We start from the raw sequence: 20,125 nt of genomic DNA, 5'->3' as shown, positions 1-20,125 counted from the left end.
ATTAACCGAACAGTACAGGAATTCTTCTAGGCCATTGTTTACAGTCCTGGGTAACACTAATATGATTTAAGGTTTTCATTTCTTAGCCAAGTACAATAGACTTTTCATCAATTTTTTTCTACTATTGCATGATCTCAGAATTGTTTTGTAATTTGTTTAAAAATTATTTACTGCATTGAGAATCTTATATAATGTGTTTTCATCGTGATCTCCAACCAACTCCTCTGAGATACATACCCACTTTCCTATATACCCTACTTAATATTTTCATTTAATATCTTACCAAATATGATTTGTGCTTGGTATGTAAGATTTTTGTAAGAATATTTTCATTAGTTCTTTCAGAGTTAGGTACTTGTTTAAAAATATGTTTTAATTGAAATAGAATACCATTAATTCTTCTTCTTTTCTTTTTCTATCACTTCCCAGATACCCTCTCTTGTCCCTTCTCATGCCCTTCCTACTATATAGTTGATAGCCTTTTTCCTTTGCTTAGTATTTTATATATGTATGTCCTTGTACACATATGTACACAACCTCTTCAGTACTCTTTGTTGTTAGATATCATATATATGATTTCAGGGTTGACTACTCTTCACTTGGACAACCAGTAAGCCAGCTTAACCATTGGAAAGGATAGTTATCCTTACCCCAGCAGTCATTAGTTGTATGGAGCTCCCTGTCTAGGGTTTGGACTCTGAAATTTTTCCCTTTCCACATTAGCACATCTACTGATTTTGCCATTTTTTGCAGTATTGTTTTAAAGTCATTTCTAAGAAGGACTGTTTTCTACTAGACCTCTTGATATTCGGATTCTTCCAATCTTTCTGCCTCCTCTTCTGTGATGTTTCCTGAGTCACAGATGCAGGAGTTGTGATGCATTTGTGTCTGTTAAGGGTAGGATTCCCACAATCAGTTGGTATCTGCATTGTATCCAATTGTGGCTTTTTTCCTGATGATCTCTATTTGCTGTAAAAAGAAGTTTTTTTTTTAATAGGGGGTGGTAGCTACATTTACCTATACATAAAAGGATATGATTTAGAATGTAGTAAAGAATTATGCTGGTCAAGCTGACTAGGTAGTAGTTTTTTCCTCAGGCCTATCACCTCACTAGCCCTACAGAATTGTCCCATTTTGATTATATTCTATTCCTGCTTTCCCCCCTAATTTTTCTCATAGATACCTACTTTTCTTCCTAACAATTTTTTTGTATATTTCCTCCAAAGGCCAATTTGTGATGTTCAAATATTATTCTATGTGTGGTCTTCCAACAAAGCATGGCCAATTTATCAGGGGCTACTCTCTTAGAGAAAATTGACCCTTCCTCTTCCAGAAGCTAGTAATCGACAATAACTCACCCATTAACGTAGAACATTATGTCTAAATTCTATCTCCACGCAAGGATGATTTTTGGGCTTTGGCTTGCACAAATATTGTGCATACTGTCATATTTCCTGTGAGACTAATCATGCATCTGGCCCGCTGTGCCCAGAAGACACCATTTCCTCATAGTTATCCACCACTTCTGGCTCTTAAGCTCTTTCTGCCCCCTTTTATTCAAGGATCTTTGCCTTTTTCTTTCCCTTCTTTCATTTTGATCCCCAAGGTTTAGGAAGAAGCATGGAGACATAGATTTCCCATTTATAAATCTCAAATTAATAACTTAGTGATGCATATATAAAGTCTTCAAAAATGACCAAATAATAACATAAGAAGTACGTGGTAAGAAGTCTGGATATGGGAGCTGGAGAGATGGCTCAGAGGTTAAGAGCGTTGCCTGCTCTTCCAAAGGTCCTGAGTTCAATTCCCAGCAACCATCCCTGGTGGCTCACAACCATCTGTAATGGGGTCTGCTGCCCTCTTCTGGCCTGCAGGCATATACACAGACAGAATATTGTATACATAATAAATAAATAAATAAATAAATAAATAAATAAATAAATATTTTAAAAAAGAAGGCTGGATGTGGTGGTACATACTTTTAAACCTAGCAGTCAGGGTCAGAGATAGGTTACGTTTGTGAGTTTGAGGTCAGACATGACTAGATCATAAGTTCCTGGACAAATCAGTGTTATGCTTTGAGTCACAGTTTCTCTGTGTACACCTGGCTTTCCTGGAGCTAGCTATGTAGACCAAGCTGGCCTCAAACTCACAGAGATTCATCTGCCTCTGTCTTCTGGGTACTGGGATTAAAGGTATGTGCCACCACTGCCTAACCTGAAATTCAAGCAATTTCAAGGATGGACTAAAAAGTTATGTCCCACCAAACTGAAAAAAATGTGAAATAAACAGATATGTGTCTAGCTATAGATGGCCTGTCAAATCCAAATCAAGGTAAAATAAATAATTCAAATAGACTTATAACATTCAATGATAGAGAGGCACAAATTGAAAATCTCTCAACTGCAACATGCCAGTACAAGGTGGATTCAGTGCATAATTCTATCAGATTTTCCGAAAGGAACCAAAACCTATACTCCCCAAATTATTGGATAAAATAAAAAATGATGAAGTTTTTCTAAAAATCATTTTACAATGTTGGTATTTCCCTGGTGAAAAAAGTAGGCAAAGCATAAAAGAAAGGAAGAACAGGATTAAGACACACACACCCCACACACACAGAGGAGAGAGAGAGATAGCAAAAAGGAAAATATTATAGGCTGACATCTCTGATGAACATGGAGAAATTTATTTTTTCAATAAAATATTTGTGACCAAATTCATATTGCATGAAAGTGATTATGCACTGTGATGTAATTGGATTCATCCCAGAGTTTCAGGAATGGTTCAACATACATAAATCATTAAATGTAAACAGCTTCATTATTTTTTATATCATCACACTTACTGTTTTGAATTGCATTCTATCGAAACACATATGATAGCACAAATCTGCAAGATGCACAAAGAGAACAAAAATATTTTTTAATTAAATTATATCTTTAAAAAATGAACTGCTATTGTTAACCTTTTGATTCTGTTTTTAATCCTGCCAGTCACTTATGCTCAAGTTCAACATTTTGTGTGTTTTTGTAGAAAATGAAACACTTTTCTTTTGCTACCGCTATAAATGCTACTTCAGAAGTTTCTTTCCTGAAAAAAAAAAATCTGATTACCTATTTTATTTCTAAGGACTTTAATTTTTTTTCAAATAAAGTGAAAGAAAAGGCTAAAAATCAAATTTAATCTGTGAATAGCTTGCATGCACATAAGAAATGTAGCAATCTTTTACCCTTCGATGTTTTTGGCTTAAATAAAACATTTCCTAATAGCATAGAATATAGTCATGTTTTTAAACCCTGGCATAGCCACAACACTATTAAGGAGTTTCCTATATTTAAATGTTTCATAATTTATTCAAAACACTTATTTTATGTGATCCTTATGTGGGGTCTACACATATAAATTTTGAATCAGTTTGAATGGAAAGTATATTCATCATTTGACCAAAGCAAACTCACTATAGAAAAGACATCAGAAAAAAACTGTTCTGAGAGCTGGAGCGAGATGGCTTATCACTTGAGAGAGAATGCTCCTTTAAAGGAGCATCAGTGGGCTCCCAGTGCCCATATCAGGTAACTCCATGAGATTCAAATGCTCTCCTAGCCTACCCAGATGTACACCACACACACACACACACACACACACACACACACACACACACACACACACCTCTGAACACATTTACACAAATAAAAATAGGCCTAAATATGAAATTTCCTTGTAATTTTTTGACCTGTAATATCATACACCTATGTGTTACAAAAATTTTAAGCATTATATCAGCATCTTTAATAATGGTGATTTTGGGAATTGTTTACAAATCTACAAACCACACTTATGCCTAAATATGCTGTGTAGTTTTATTGAACATAATCATTATTTATTTCTTTTGAAAACTAACCATTATTGTCACTAATGCTGTATACAGTGTGAGCTTCATATAGACATTTCGTAGGAATGTAGCACGTGCTTCGAACATGGCTCCCTGTCATCACGTTTCTGGAAGCTCCATTTCCATTTGTCCTACTGCATCCTGCCCAAGACTTCTTTGTTAGAATTAAAAAGATTGTTTGTTTTTATTTTATGTGTATAAATGTTTGCCTGCATATACATGTGTGCACCACTTTTGTATCTGGTGCCACAGAAGTAAGAAAATTGTATCATATTCCTCTGGAACTGGCATTACAGTAAGTTATGAGCCACCGGGAGGTTGCTCAGAACTGAACTTTGGTCCTCTAAAACAGCAATAAGTACTTTGAATGCAGAGCTCTCTGTCTAGCACTGATCTTGTTATACTTTGTGTATATTTTTCAAGTACTGCATTTACTTCCTCTGGAGAAAATGTGTTGTTTTAAATGATGGAATGAAAAAGGGGAAGTCTCTATCACTTGCCTTATATTGTTTCCCCCTCTTGAAATCTAACTGTAAAATGAATGCTTTCATCCACATAGAAGTGGCTATTCTTGAGATTACAAATTATTCTTATGTAACTAGGAGGAAGTCTCCCATGTTTTCTTTTTCTTCTAATACCAGAACTCACCTGCAGCGAGTTTCCTCCTTCCTTGGAGCAATACTTGCTTCTTTGGTTTACTCACTGTGGCTGAAGTCTTCCAGGTGTACACTTTCCTACTTTTATCTGAGTGATACATAGAAACTAGACATTCTAGTAAGAAGTAGTTCTGTTCAGAATACTAGAAATATTAGGTTTTTTAAAATCTTTGGTTTTCTTTCAGATACCATATAGTTAAAAGTATAAGAATTGGTGTAATAGGTATGAGCTGTTCTTATTTAACTACTGAGGTTGAGGCCAACTCAAATTTAAGATTAAAGTGGTACATTGATTCTACATATAATGAATGCTTAGTTGTTAGAAAAATTGTAGATAGGATATGGTTTAAAACTTCTAAAGACTCTTTACCTGTTAACAAAGCCAAAACTTCTTCTTTGTCTATTTTAATGGTATTTTTCCAATTGTTTGCTCAGGTTTACCATGTGACCCCACGTTCATCTTGAGCTGTGCTCCCTGCAATGTCATCTGCTCCACTGTTTTCCAGAATCGTTTTGATTATAAAGATCAGGATTTTCTTAAACTGATGGAAAAAGTGAATGAGAATGTCAGGATTCTGAGCTCCCCATGGATGCAGGTGAAGTCAAGATCTTTTTTTTTTCTTCTGAGAACAGATTCATAGTCTTTCATTCTCAAAGGTCAAATTTAATATGGATCAAAAATTGAGGTTATTAGACACCACAGTTCTGAAGAATATATTATGAAAAGAATATCTGGAAGGCAGGTCTGAGTCTTTAGCAAAACCGAAAGGTGGTTTTCAGGTCGGCTTGAGACTGCTAGCTCCATATCCATTGATTTTCCAGTTGATGTCCACAGAGCTGTTTGTACAAAGTACCGCATTCACATCTAGAAGTGTGGTCAGTTGTTCATAGGACATTCTTCTATGTATAATTCTTATCTTTTCGAGTATTAAGCACATCCTAGTTAACAAACAAACAGGTACAAATGAGGAGTCATTTGATGCTCTGTGACCCACATACATATTCTCAGAATTGTCCTATGCTAACCTGGCATCTCCTAACTCTCCATACAGAATGAGTGAAAGACGTCCTCCTCCCCTTGCCACTGCCACCTATGGTGTGCGAGGCAACTGAGACCCCTCTTTACCAACTACAGCACCTGGGAAAGCTGGGCCTGTGCCTCCACGGGCCTTACAGCCGACCAGACCCTATTGACCCTACTGACCTTATTAATTGGGATGGTGGGCTGCATATGAACCAGCTTAGAAAATGTGAGCATAGGAGACCTGGCCCTCCCCTCATCCGTCTTATGATGGTATGTGTTGGGGAGAGATGGTCTCCCCTCCCTTGTAGCCTGTGGCAGGTTGCAGGGCTGACCCTGAGGTCGTAAGAGAGGGAGACTTGATCCTGCACTTTACCAGCTGCAGCACGTGGAAGAATGGCCTCTGTACTCTGCATGGGTAATCCAGTAGATCTTACCCTGATGGTTTAGGTGTGGGAGAGACAATTCCGAGGGCATGAAAGAAGCTCATCGCTATAAGGGGTGAACCTGCCAGGGGATGCCAGAGAGCTCACCTGGTTGTGAAGATAGGGGGAGACCTGGAGGGCTGGCCAACACTGCAACTATGTAGGGCCAGAGCAAGGGTTATGAAATGATTCACCTTAGCATCCACCCCATATGTGATCTGCTGGAGCATGAGAAGGGTTGGTCCTGCAGAGCCAGGGCTCCAAGACCTTCACAGTTCAGGGCAGTGACGAGATACACAAGATTTATATCATACTATACTTCAGACTTGTAGAAAAGAAGTGGTATAAGTCATTAGTCAGTTTTCACAAGTAATATTTATACTAAAGTGATTTATGAATGTTGAAACTTGATTATGATCTTTGATCATTCAGGAAGGTCTTCCCCCTCCCCAATCTCTCTGCTATCACAGGGAATTGTTCCCTGTGATAAACACCTCCTCCTTTTGTTGGACATTATTTTTTATTTGTGTCTGAATCTATAAACCCAAGTTGGCCTTGCTATATATTATGGGTATGTGTATTTCCTCATCTCTGTTTCTTCAAAAAAATTCTCTGGAAAGGGTTGGAGAGATGAAAGAGTGGTTAAGAAGGTGTGTTGATCTTCCAAAGGACTGGAGGCCAATTTAAGCACCCATGTTAGGTGTCCCCAAATCATTATCAGATCAGATTGGATCTGATATCTGTGACTTCCAAGGCACCCACACACATGTCACACACATGGATGCATACACACACCACATATAAGACTAAAAGTAAAACAGTTCACCTTAACAAAAGTGTCTCTGTCTGATTTTGTAGGTCTGCAATAATTTCCCTTCACTAATTGACTATTGTCCAGGAAGTCATCGCAGAATAGCAAAAAATGTTAATTATATCAGAAGTTACCTTTTGGAAAAAATTAAAGAACATCAGGAATCATTGAATGTTGCAAACCCTCGGGACTTTATTGATTATTACCTGACTAAACTAAAGCAGGTAAAATATTAATATAAATTTTGTATTTGCATGAATATTGTAGTTTGTTGAACACTGAAATGTTTGTCAGAGATGCTTTAAGTCAGGATTATTTTAAAAACAGTTTTAGTATTTATTATGCATTGGGATGCACCATATGGTTACTGATAATATAGAGGGAATTTGTTAACTAGAACATAGTGGCTCTGTTCTTTAAAATTTGTAACTGAGGAGAAGAAGGATACAAAGGGAAGGTAAGCTGGGAAAGAATCCTAATCAAGTAAAAAATAACCAACTATCGTGGCAGTGTGAATAGAGGCACCACAAATGCACATGTTGTGTGCTTACAATTCCTGCATGTCTAGCGAATTAAAATAGATCTGGCCATATTGCTATTTTAAAAGGATAGATACGGGAGTTAGTTTCAGAAGGATTGAGTGATGTAAAGAGAAATATGTGGTGGAAAGAGAAGGTATATGGAAGAACGAGGCTTTGAGTACAAGCTCATGTTAATTTTCACCAACAGGGGTTAATAATTGGTATCTACTGGGTATCCTGACAGCATGAACTGCATTGGCATTATGTAATTTATTCAAAAGATAATTTTTCATTGAATTTCTTTGGAACTCAGTGAAAACCAGTTGACTCTAGATGTTTGGGTTTGGCTGTGGGCGTTGATTTTACTGCACTGATCTTTAGGTCTTAGATTGTCTTTTGCTAGAGGCTCACTCTCCTGAGTTCTTCGTTACTGCAAGTGCATAGCAGTAATTAATATTCTGGAATCTGCATCCCCCAATGTTGCTATTTTCTTTTGAAAGGCTATTTTGTCTATTTTGTGCCTTTTTTGCTTTGTTTTGTATTTTTTTTGTTTTTTCAAGAAAAGATTTCTTTGTGTAACAGTCCTGGCTCTCCTGGAACTTGATTTGTAGACCACGCTGGACTCAAACTCAGTGAGATCTGCCTGTTTTTGACTTGAAAGTGCTCAGATTGAAGGCATACACCACCACTGCCAAGCTAATTTGTGCCTCTCTAATGTGTATTTTTATAAGATATAGTTCACAAAGTTAGTCCACTAAGTATAAAGTGATATCTCAGAGCTGTAGCCATATTTCACTTACATTGTGGTGGTATTTTATGGGATTTCAAAGCACTGCAGCTACCAGCTCCTTCCAGTTGGGAAGCAATCCCTTACTATGACAAAACATACCACACCTACTACTGATCACTCCGCTCCCTTCACACCATCTTTAGCAGTTGTTAGTGTGGTTTCTGTATGTACAGACTTTCTGTGATGAACGGATCATCTAAACTGACAGTATATGTGGCATCCAATTTCTGTTTTCTTGCACTTGCTTGGAATCTTAAACATTTTTTAGTTCATCTTTTTCAGTACTTTCTCCTTCTTTTGCAGCAAACTTCATTTTCATGCATTAATAACACAATGTAATTATTCCTCCTGATGGATATGTTTCTTATTTCTACCTATGGCTACTCTAAGCTATATATGTGAACATATGCAGACACGTTCTCTGTTTATATTCCCAGGACTGGGGCATCTGAGTCAAATGATAATACCTTTCTTTATGTTTTTCTTTTTGAGATCCTGTTTAGAAATTCACATTAATACAGTATTTTATGTCTTTGAGATTCTCTATTTTCAAATAGCTGCCAAAAGTTTTAATTTTGAAACTTAATTATTAACAATAATTCAGTTAGTATGAAGTGGTACCTCCAGGCAGATTCAATGGGTATCTCCTAAACAGACAGTGAATATGGACATCTTTTTATGTGATGTTTTGCCTTTAAGGGTCTTCAGAGAATTTTTATTCTAATATTTTCCCCATTAGACTCCTTTCTGTGTGGAGCTAAGGAATTATGCATATATCTAGATATAAACCTTTCCAAATAAATAACATGGAAAGATATTTACATCCTGTGGGTTGTCATCTGCATATTCTTAGCTATGTCTTGAGTGCATCAGCATTGTGTTGTGGATGAAATCTGCATTTTGACACTTTGTTCTGTAATCTATGAGTCCTAGTCATAGGGAAAGAAGCTTATCCCTATCTCATATTTCCAGCATTCTACTTTTCATGTCGTTTTCCAGATGTTCTACCATCATCTGGTGAAGACTTTTCCTTTAGATGGAGCAATCTTGGAACTCGGTTGTAAAAATATTGACCATAGATGTCTAGGTTCACCCCTGGTTATCAAAGCTCTATTGGTATTGATATTGATTTGTGTGTCAATACTTTACTGCTTTTATTACTGTAGCTCTGCAAGAAGATATTTAAATTGTTTTTTATGTTTGATACATTTATTTAATTTTATTTTTGCAATATTCCATTAATCATTAATTCCATTAATCATTTGAGAATTTTTTTTTTCTAGACAGGGTCTCTCTGTAGCCTTGGAGCCTGTCCTGGAACTAGCTCTTGTAGATCAGGTTGGCCTCTGCCTCCCGAGTGCTGGGATTAAAGTTATGTGCCACCACAGCCCAGAGTTCATTTGAGAATTTAATGTGACGTAATTTAAACATAAGCCTCAATTTTTGCTATCCTCCTCTTCATCCTCTTAATTCTTCTTTCCAAACTTCGTGATTTCTTTCTTTCCTTCTTTTCACCATTGGGTCACATTATTGTAAGAAACTGACTACTTCTTCCCAGGATCTAATCAGCTAGAGGTGGGGTTTTATATTTTCTCCCCACCCCAACCTTGTATTTGGTTTTTATCTGATGAAACTTCCACAGTTTTTGTGAGACTGTCATAGTCACTGTGATTTTTCTTGTTCTTCTGTCCTTTTGTGTCCAGAAAACACTGGTTCCTTGATGTTATTGATCACAGATGGCTCTTACAACATTCCTGCCTCCTCTTCCACAAAGGTCCTTAAACCTGGGGAGGAGTGTGTTATGATTTAGGGGTGAGAAAGTCATAGTGCTTTAGTCTGTGTACATTGAACAGTTGACTGTCTCTGTATTAATTGCCATCTCCTACAAGTAAAAGTGTCTCTGATGAAAAGTATGAAAGTTCTGATTTATGGATATAGTAGTAATTTATTAGGAATCATTTTAACACTATGTCCATTAGAGTAATCAGCTAGAGAATTGACCAACAATTCTTAGACCCTTAACAGTGACAGGTATGGGTCCTATGTAATGAAGTGGGTCTTAGACTGAATCTGAGATGATTTCCAAAGAATATCAGCATATGGAAAAGGCACCTGCACATTTGTGTTGTTTAGTACACTGTTTCTCAAAATAGCTGAGATAATCAATCTTGAACTCATCAATAGACGGATGGATGGATAAGAATGCGGGATACACCTGCAATGATATGTTACTTTTTAAAACTAAGAGAAAATCTAGTTATTAATGTATTGAGAAAGAATTAATTTGTTGAACTGAATGACAAAAATCTCATTATAACCCCACCGTAGTTTAATAGGGAATTCCCAAAGATACAGTTAAATGTCTTCCACTGTTCATTATTGTATTGAGAATACAGGCATTCATTTTTATGTATGAATCTGCATGTCCCAAGATTAGAACTATCACACAGTTTTCTTCATATGGTTTTATAGTACAGAATAGATAATGAATAAAATGTTTCATTTGTGTTTTAAATGGATAAAAGTAGAAAACTGCACTTAAGTGCAGATAATCACATCATTGCAAGAGTTACACTAGGCAGGGATTAAGAGTGAAATCAAACTTTATAAAAATCCGTGCTAGTCTTTGAAAAAGATGTGTTAATTTCTCCTTTCAAGAAATTTGTTGGAAACAAAATAGATATTTTGCAGAAGTCCTATTATAAAAAGTAACTTGCACATATATAAAACATCTGGTCAAATCAACTAGACCCAATGTCTACACGACTCAATAAACTTCTCTACAGTTAGAATAACCATTTGGAATGGATGTTAAGGAGTTTTACTTTAAATTTTACACTTTTAGTAGTAAATGCATAAACTTGTATAAAGCTGTAGAGTATGTAATGAGATGTGCTGATAAAGATTTATTACATTATTGCATTAAATTATTCTCAGACAAACCACAATCAACAATCAGAATTTACACTTGAAAATCTGGTAACGACTGTGAGTGACCTGTTTGGTGCGGGGACAGAGACAACAAGCACAACAGTAAGATATGCTTTACTGCTCCTGCTGAAGCACCCGGATGTCACAGGTGAGGACACAGGGGGTGACCACAGTGTTCCTATAAGATGCGGAAAGACTCTGCCAGTGCCCTGTGCGTTGTTTTTATTACAGAAGTCTCAGTCCTCCACCTTCCATGCCACTCAGTGGCTGTAATGAAAGCATGACTAAAGAAACAGACTGTAAGAGAGACGATCAAAGTCTGGTCAGTGTCTGAGATTTCTGGATGGTAAAGTGTACCGGGCATGGCTAGCACCCATTGTACTCTGGATACACATGTTCTTTTACTCTTAAGTCATGTCTCAGGTCACTAAACCTTTCAGTTTCCTTCCCTCGTTCTGATGAATCTAACCTTGGAAATGGAGAAAACTCACCTCACTGAAACATAAGTAGAATACCTAGGATTTACTAAGTCTGGCTGGGATAATGTGTATTCTGAGAAGAATTCAAAACATTTAGATTCTCTAGAAACATTTTTGATCATTGCAGAAATGTAGATTGAGGACTTTTCTCACTTGAGAAGTCCATTTCCTTAAACCTATGTTGAACAATAGTGTTTTCTTTTACATCGTAACTTAAAACTGATCCAGTGGTCCAGTATATATAAAACACACTCTTTCTCTTGTGCCCAATGAATACTACAAAATAAAAGCACAAACATAAATCATATTTTTAGTATAGAAAGAAAAACCAATAAGCAGTTAAGAATGCTTCAACAAAATCCTGGAATAATAACATTAGGAATGAGGAAAACATAGAGCAGGAAAGGTGTTGAAGCATAAACGTTAGATGAACACCATGCATGTGGTAAGACAGACAAGCTGTGTATCTCTGTCTATAGACCTGTGAAGAATCTGGTTCCAAAGCAATAGAAGCTTAAATAGGGAACAAATTTGTATACAGGATTTTGACCTTCCTATTCCCATTCAGCATGTGACCCCTGTGTCCAGGAACATAAAATTCTTCTTTTGTTTTTTAATGCTTTTTGAGACAGGGTTTCTCTGCAGTTTTGGGGTCTGTCCAGGAACTAGCTTTTATAGACCAGGCTGGCCTTGATCTCACAGTGAGCCACCTGCTCCTTCCTCTCGAGGGCTGGGATAAAAGGCATGTGCCACCACTGCCCAGCAGAAAATAATGTTCTTCAAAGAAACTGAGTTAAAGAAGCCTTTACCTGGAACATTGATGATTGACGGGGAATGACCAATACATTGGGATGAGAGCAGAGGTCAGCAACATTTGATTCCCAAAATTCTGGATCTCAGAGCCTGTTCTCTATCTTGTTCCATGAATGTGTGCAACGGGGGTCAGTCCTCCAGACAAAAGGACTAAATCAGAACTCCTTATTTCACCACCATAATAGAAAGTATTTCCCATGTATTAATCAGAATGGATTCAAAACATCCATCCAAGAGACAGACTCACAGTGTTCTCAGAACTTAATAGAAGGATAGAACCCTTCATGGAGATCCCCGAGTCACATGTAAACTATCCTCATCCAGGCTACACCAGAAATCTCAAGAACTGCTGGCTTCTTATGTGTTTATAAAATAAAAGGCAGATGAGACATCCACATTAGCCATAATTTTAATCTAATTTTATATTACTTCATGAAATTTGTGAGAACATTTTTACATCCTATTGTCTGAAGTAAAGTCATAACAAGTTATGGGCTCCAGTAGTGTGAATAGCACTTGTGGGAGGGTGAGAGTATCATAGAGGTGGCTGGGTACCAGTCCTGGGAAGCTTCTGATTCAGTATTTCCCATGTGGGTGATGTAGGTGTGAACAGAAAAAGGGAATGAAAAAGAAACAATCTGAAGTCGAATGCTCCTTGTAATTGAGACTATATTCCCAGCATTTAGAATTATCTACTTAAATTTCCAGCACAATTATAACTCAAAAAATGGAAAATTACAAATGAAAATGTAGCCATTAATCTAAAAGACTGTTAATAATGGAAAGTAATCATAACTTTCATGATGATAAATATTTATGTAATTGCAGTTAATCTAACAATGAATGTTTGTGTAGCAAAGTATTATAAGCCAATTTGCTGTTTCCCCCTTTTTTGTAAGTGTATTTTTTTTTCTCTCATAATATATCAGGATTATGGTTTCTCCTTTCTCTTCTCCTTCCTGTTCCTCTCCACATAAAGATACCCTTTTTTTCTGCCTTGTCGGAGCCCATGTGGGTCCAACACAGACTTCCTAACTTGGCTGGAACGGAGTCGCGAGGAATAATCAGACACAGCTTACACCATCATCATGGAAAAGGCCAGAATCATCCTTTATTGTCCAAACATCTTATATACCCACACCAAATGAGTGGGAACACACAAAGGCCGTTGCCTAGGCAACCAGGTGCCTGGGCTCTGGTCACGCCTGCATCTAGCAGGTAGGCCCTGAATTAGCATCTCCAACCAAATTGCATAGGGAAAAAAAGCCCCAAACATCCTGACCAGTTTCAGTCAACACCTCTTCTCAGGTAATCCACACTTTAACAAAAGAAGCTAGGAGCAAGACATCCTGGCTTTTGTTAAGGGCACAGACAGCTTGTCTGCAGAGCTATGTAATCAGCTCAAACCGGGGCAATGGCTTTTGTGTAATCTCGAAATATGCGCCCACACCGCCTCTCAGTAGAAAACAAGAAGGCTTCTATAGAATAATAAATAATATAAGAAAATGTGATAAATATAGTAAGACACAGCAAAAATTAGCACATTGGAATTGGACAAAACAAAGGAATAGAACATAGGGGAAGGCCAGGAAACAGAAACCCATTCATTTGGACACCTAGGAAGCCCATAAAAACACTACACTGGAAGCTATAACATAGAAGCAAAGAACCTAGTGCAGACCTGTGCAGGCCCCGTGCATGCTGCCTTTGTCTCTGTGAGTTCATATGTCCTTTGATTATTTTGATTTTAGAGGGCCTTATTTTCTTAACAGCCTCCATCTCCTCTGATTCCTACACTCTTTCTGCCTCCTATTCCACAGCGTTCTTTGAACCCTAAGGGGAGAGAATGATGGAGACATTCCATTCAGGGATAAATATTCCATGGTTTCTCTCTGTCTGAATAATGTCTGGTTAAGGATCTCTGTATTTGTTGCCATCTGCTGCAGGCTGAATCTTCTCTAAAGATATCTGAGCAAGACACTGATCTATGAGTAGAGCAGAATGTCATTAGCAGTCATTTTATTGCTATGTTTTTGTTTTATGTTTTGTCAATGTGTTTTGCTTTAGGACATAAATATTCGGTTTTACCATAGGTTCCTGGGCTATCTAGTCTTCCATTATTGGCAACCCAAGCAGTTTCAGAAATGGGTTTCATATCATGGAATGAGTCCAAGGTCAAATAAGTTCTTGGTTGGTTATTCTCACAAGTTTTTGTGCCAATATTGCCCTAGCATATCTTGCAGGCAAAACACCATTGTTAATTGTGGCTGGGTTGGTGTTAATGTTTCCCTTTTGATAGTGTATAGAGCATATTCCTTTGCCAAAGATGCTAGAACATATGGGTGAAAGTTCTTTGAGGACATTCACTTGACTTCTCCATGTTCACAGAGTTGTGTAGGTGTTGCTTCAACAATGAGACCTTGGTGTCAGTTTTTGGAGAGCAACCTATTATCTTGACAATAGCCTTGGTTGCTTGGAGATTTCCATGGAACTCTTTTGACCAACAACTCAATTAGATGTAACCTAACGCTGGTATTGGAAGTTTTATTTGATGAAAAATGTTGTTCAGTTGGGATTCTGCCTCCCCATTATTTGGCTATTTCATTAGATCACACACACACACACACACACACACACACACACACACACACACCTATATATATGAAGTTTCTGCTGTATTAGGACTCCATACAATCCCTCGAATGATAATGAATTTTATGTCTCTCTCTGGTTTTCCTCCCTCATTCCTGCCTCTCCTCCACACTTAAGGCCTTGATTCAAACACCCAGTAATCCATAACTATCTATTCTCTATCTCTTTCCTAAAAAGATCTGTCTTCCTTTGTCCCTTCTTTACACCTAATGTCTGTGGTTCTACTGATTGTAGCTTGGCTATCATTGATTTAACAGCTATATCTAAATTTAAGTAAATACATATAATTGTCTTTGTGGGTTTGAATTATATCACACAGGGTGATTTTTTTTCTAGTTCCCTCTATTTCATGATAATTTCATGATTTAATTCTTCTTAAATGATTGAGTTAATACTCCATTGTATAAATGTGCCACATTAAAAAAATCTATTCTGTTTAGGTACGTCTAATTCATTTTCAATTTTCTAGCATTTATGAACAAAGCAGCAATGAACATGGTTGAGCAAGTGTTTCTGTGATAGGATAAAACAACTGTTAAGTTTATGTCCAAGAGTAGCATAGGTGTATCTTGAGGTAGATTTATTTCTTTCTTCCTGGCATACTGTCACACTAATATCTACAGTGGCTATATAGATTTGCTCTCCTTCAAAAATGCATAAGTGCTCCCCTTTATCCACAACTTTTCCAGCATAAGCTGTTACTTTTTAAAAATTGATATTCACCATTCCAATGGGTGTAGGGTGAAATCTCAAAGAAGATTTGATTTTGCATTTTCTATGATGACTGAGGTTTGTGAACATCTTAAGTTTCTTCCAGACGTTTGAAATTCATCTTTTGAGAATTCTTTGCTTATATCTGTACCCTATTTATGAATTGGGTTATTTGTTTTCTTGATATCTCATTTTTTGAATTCTTTATATATTTTGGTTCTACTCCACTATTGGATGTATAGTTGATAAAAATATTTTCCCATTCTGTAGCCTGCTAATTTGTCATAATGATGGTGTCTTTGTCATGAAGAAGTTTGCAGTTTCATGAGGTTCCAGTATGCTATTATTAATGAAGTGAGGGGCAAGGGGAAGCATGTATATGAATGTGTGTGTGTATGTGTGTGTAGATGGCGAGATGTAACTGAAATTTCATTTCCAATGCATAAAAGTCAAATAGATGTTGTGCTTTGTGGATATATAAGAATCATTCATTTTACAAATATGAATATATTTCAGAAGTAGCTAAAGATGTTGAACTGTTTTTTACTGAGTGTGGGAACAAAACTGAAAAATCTTTCAAATTGTACACATGCAGCACGCACATATTCATAGATGCACATGCTTTAGTATGTGATTGTAAGAGAATATTGTATTTAAATCCAAATTTAGTATCTGACTTCTATATTTTTATTTCATATTTTAATTGCTAATACTTTATTTCCTATTATGGCTCCTAAATAACAAACATATCCTGGTCTATCATAGTATCTTATAGAATGACAGTGTTATAGATCTACAACACACATTTCTGTATAAATATATGTATAAATACTTTTATCCATAAATAAAAATGCACACTTATATTTATTTTGGAACACCCACTTTGTGCTGTGTATGGCCTGACATTGTGCCAAAGGTGTTACTTCTCTACTGTTCCCTCATTTGTCACTGTGACCATCTAGCTAAAGTCCAGGAAGAGATTGATCGTGTGGTTGGCAGAAACCGCAGCCCCTGCATGCAGGACAGGAGCCACATGCCCTATACAGATGCCGTGATTCATGAGGTCCAGAGATTCATCAACCTCCTTCCGACCAGCCTGCCCCATGCAGTGACCTGTGACATTAAATTCAGGAACTACATCATCCCCAAGGTGAGTTGTCTCTTCTCTGCTGCACCTTTGTGCTCCTGATGCTCACAGGCTCACAGTGTTATCCAGTGTTATCTGAGTTATCTGGTGCTGCTGATGGCTTATACTGCTTCACGGTGAGAGGGGCAGCTCTACTGCAGGTACAGATGTACCTGGTAATGACACTCCCACATTTGCTCTCTCTTCCAAATACTGTCTGACAAAGTTTAGGTATTTTTATTTGAAAGTTCAACATTTTGTCAGTTTTCCAAAAGTCTTTTCTGGATTTTTATCATTATGAAAAAAACTTTAAATTGGGAAGAATCGATAGCCTTGAACTTCAACTTATCAATAAGGTTATGCCAATCAATCATTTATTTGTGATGTTTATTTATCTGTCTTGTTTCTTTTCATTTCTGCAGTCTGTGAATATCTTATTAGAGGTTTTCTGAACATTGAATATCTTTTCTCTAGCACTACCTCTGCTATTCTTTCCATTTGCTTAATGGAAACAATTTATGTAATCACTTTGTTGGCCTTGTTCTTATCTGAACATGTGAATTTTATTATTTCTAACAATGTTTATATAAACATATCTGAAATTGAAAGTGCAATGTGGGCTAATAGTTTTCTATGTACTTTTCATATTCGTGTGTTCTTACTTTCTCTTCAGTATGAAGAATTGCAGGATAGTGATGAGCAGACATGTTTGCAATGGGTATCATTTGTCTCATTTCTGATTAGGATGAAGGATAGTGACTTTAATATCTCTATCTATGTGAGCTTTTATACTGATAGTTGTGTAGAGCAGATGAAAAATTTTGGTCTGATTTATTTAAGCGTGTAAGAGATACTTTATTATGGAGCCAATTAGGCATGAGCATGACCGAGGAACACAGATTTTTACTTTGAGATGAATTTTATCACAAAAGTCCGTTCCTTATTTTCAAAATTTTCCTCTCTACCTTTTATGGTTATATATATTGCTTATTCATGATCACTGACTGTATATGTTATAACACATTTATATTGGATTTCTCCACTACATGTTCCCTATTATTTCTATTTTAAGAAAATCCTGTTCATAGTTTTTCTTCCAAAATCTTGTTAGAGTTTTTATATTAAAACCAAACTGTTGGCTTAAAAATATTTTAAAATCTTCACTGATGTGGTTAGGTTTGTACTTATTTCATTTCTGTGACCACCTAGTGCTACTTTGAAGACACCAAAAGCTGCAGATGAAAAATACAAAATTTTATAGCAATAACTCATTCACAAAGGTTGAAGTTACTCTCTCTGGGAAGTCTTGTATTTTGGGGGATGGGCAAACTATATTGTTAAGGTTCCAGTCACTAACATCATGTGACAATGGTAGAACTTACTTTGCCAGGTGGCAGTGGGTTTTGCTGTGTGATGACAGACTTAGTCTATGGGTGAGGCTGTCAGTCTGCTCCATTCAGCTAAAGGACACTCCTGGGGTAAGACTGTTGAGGTCTGTGACCAATATGCAAATATTTTTTTTTATGTTATGTCCTTAGAGACAACTAAATAATAAGTAGAACAAAGGGCAAACTAGAAACAGCCTATCTCCTCATAACTTCCTTGTGTTTAAATCCTAGTTTCAGGTGAGTGTTGTATCAGCTAAACTTATATCCTGTCATCTCTCTCCTGAAGGTTTATGATATGAGTGGCCTCTTATGGGTCTAGTGAAATAGAATCTATCATTCTTGTCCTTTGTGGAAACAATTTGGTGATTTCGCAGCTGATTTTACTTTCTGACAAATATATAAATGATTTTTTTTTAGATCAGAATGGAGCCACTGATCTCAGCAGAACTAACAGACATGAAGGAACCAATGATCTTTGCCATAATGGTTCTCTCAAAGATTTCAGACTTCCTAGGCCAAGATTATGCTGCCCCTTAAGAAACTCTCATTGCAGCAGAGAAATAGTCACAGGCAACATGTGAAGAAATGATTATAAATATACTAAGCTCAATGCCTATTGACACTAGAACTTAATTTTCATATAATTTACTATATCAATAATATTCTCTTAAGTTTCACAATTTTAAAATACAGTTAAACTGCATTCTAATATGTGTGGCAGGCAGCCTTGCAAAAGATTTGTAGACCACATTCCTAAAAAGTTTGAAATGATATAATGTTAGTTTGTGTCCTAGTTAAAGAGAACTTGCCAGCACCACCTCCCAGTAATTTCTGTGTAGCTCCAGAAGTTTTATTGATTTAGCTGTTACCGGATCATCTTACTTTTATCATATTTTGTTTTATTTTATCGTTTCCCTTTCCTCTCCATTCCATTCCTCCATTTCCTTCTCTCAAAGTGTTCTCATCCTTTATTTTTGACACATATACATACATATGTTAATTTCTGTGTTTGTGTCTGTGCGTTCATATAGATAGATTATATACAAGACTACACATGTCTACTCTGGCACATAACCCTGAAGTTACTTTCTTCTAATATAAAAACAGAGTAAATAGATAGATTCTATAAATGAGAGAAAAAGGAGATGCATTCATCTTTCCAAATCTTCCCTATTGTACATAATGAATGGCCTCCTATTCTGTTCAAAGCACTCAATAAATTATTCCACGTGGAAAATAATTTATATTAGGTGTATGTAGAAAGATGTGATGAACTAGAGCAGCCAGTGGTCAGAGAAGAATGAGTTAAATCTGAAGAAAAGGAAGAAGAGACTCAGAAGTTTGACTTCAAGCACTCATGTGAAATGTCCCTGAAGGCATGTTAGCCACACACTGTGCCTGACCTCACACTCCTCCCTGCTACTTAACTGCCCTATATGTTGAAATGTCCCTACTGTTCTTTGCACTTAATCCCTGCTATGGAGCAGAAGGTGAACTAGGTCATTTTCCTGATTTGTCTTAGTTCTATGATTTCTTTTTTTTTTTTAATTGAGAATAAGAAAAAAAAGTTTCCGCCTCCTCTCAGCCTCCCATTTCCCTCCCCCTCCCCCCAATCTTCTCCCCCTCCCTCTCCTATCCAAAGAGCAGTCAGGGTTCCCTGCCCTGTGGAAAGTCCAAGGTCCTCCCCCCTTCGTCCATGTCTAGGAAGGTGAACGTCCAAACTGGCTCGGCTCCCACCAAGCCAGAACATGAAGTAGGATCAAAACCCCTTGTCATTGACCTTGGCTTCTCATCAGTCCTCATTGTTCGCCGTGATCAGAGAGTCCGGTTTTATCCCATGCTGTTTCAGTCACAGTCCAGCTGGCTTTGGTGAGTTCCCAATAGATCAGCCCCACTGTCTCAGTGG

General features: G+C 36.9%; 1 protein-coding gene across 12 annotated transcripts in view; it reads left to right on the top strand.

The window, feature by feature from the left end:
• LOC126503086 (cytochrome P450 2C25) overlaps positions 1-20,125 on the top strand; it is a 222,092-nt gene that overhangs the window by 110,854 nt on the left and 91,113 nt on the right. For 2 of the 12 annotated variants that reach the window (XM_050144689.1, XM_050144678.1), the window contains exon 7: positions 16,668-19,764. The exons of 7 other annotated variants lie outside the window; for them this stretch is intronic. In XM_050144689.1, coding sequence (XP_050000646.1) covers positions 16,668-16,894 — 227 coding nt within the window. In that variant the 3' untranslated portion in view covers positions 16,895-19,764. Of the gene's footprint in view, positions 1-4,986; positions 5,148-6,855; positions 7,033-11,056; positions 11,199-16,667; positions 19,765-20,125 lie in introns of those variants that run through there. 3 more of the 12 variants (XM_050144722.1, XM_050144719.1, XM_050144714.1) reach the window with 3 other exon arrangements.

This window comes from Alexandromys fortis, unplaced genomic scaffold (genome assembly GCF_014885135.2).
Source record: "Alexandromys fortis isolate MF-2015 unplaced genomic scaffold, M_Fortis_MF-2015_v1.1 scaffold_16, whole genome shotgun sequence".
In the NCBI taxonomy this organism is placed as follows: Eukaryota; Metazoa; Chordata; class Mammalia; order Rodentia; family Cricetidae; genus Alexandromys; species Alexandromys fortis.
The sequence above is the reverse complement of the archived record's forward strand: the minus strand, read 5'-3'. Positions and strand labels throughout refer to the sequence as shown.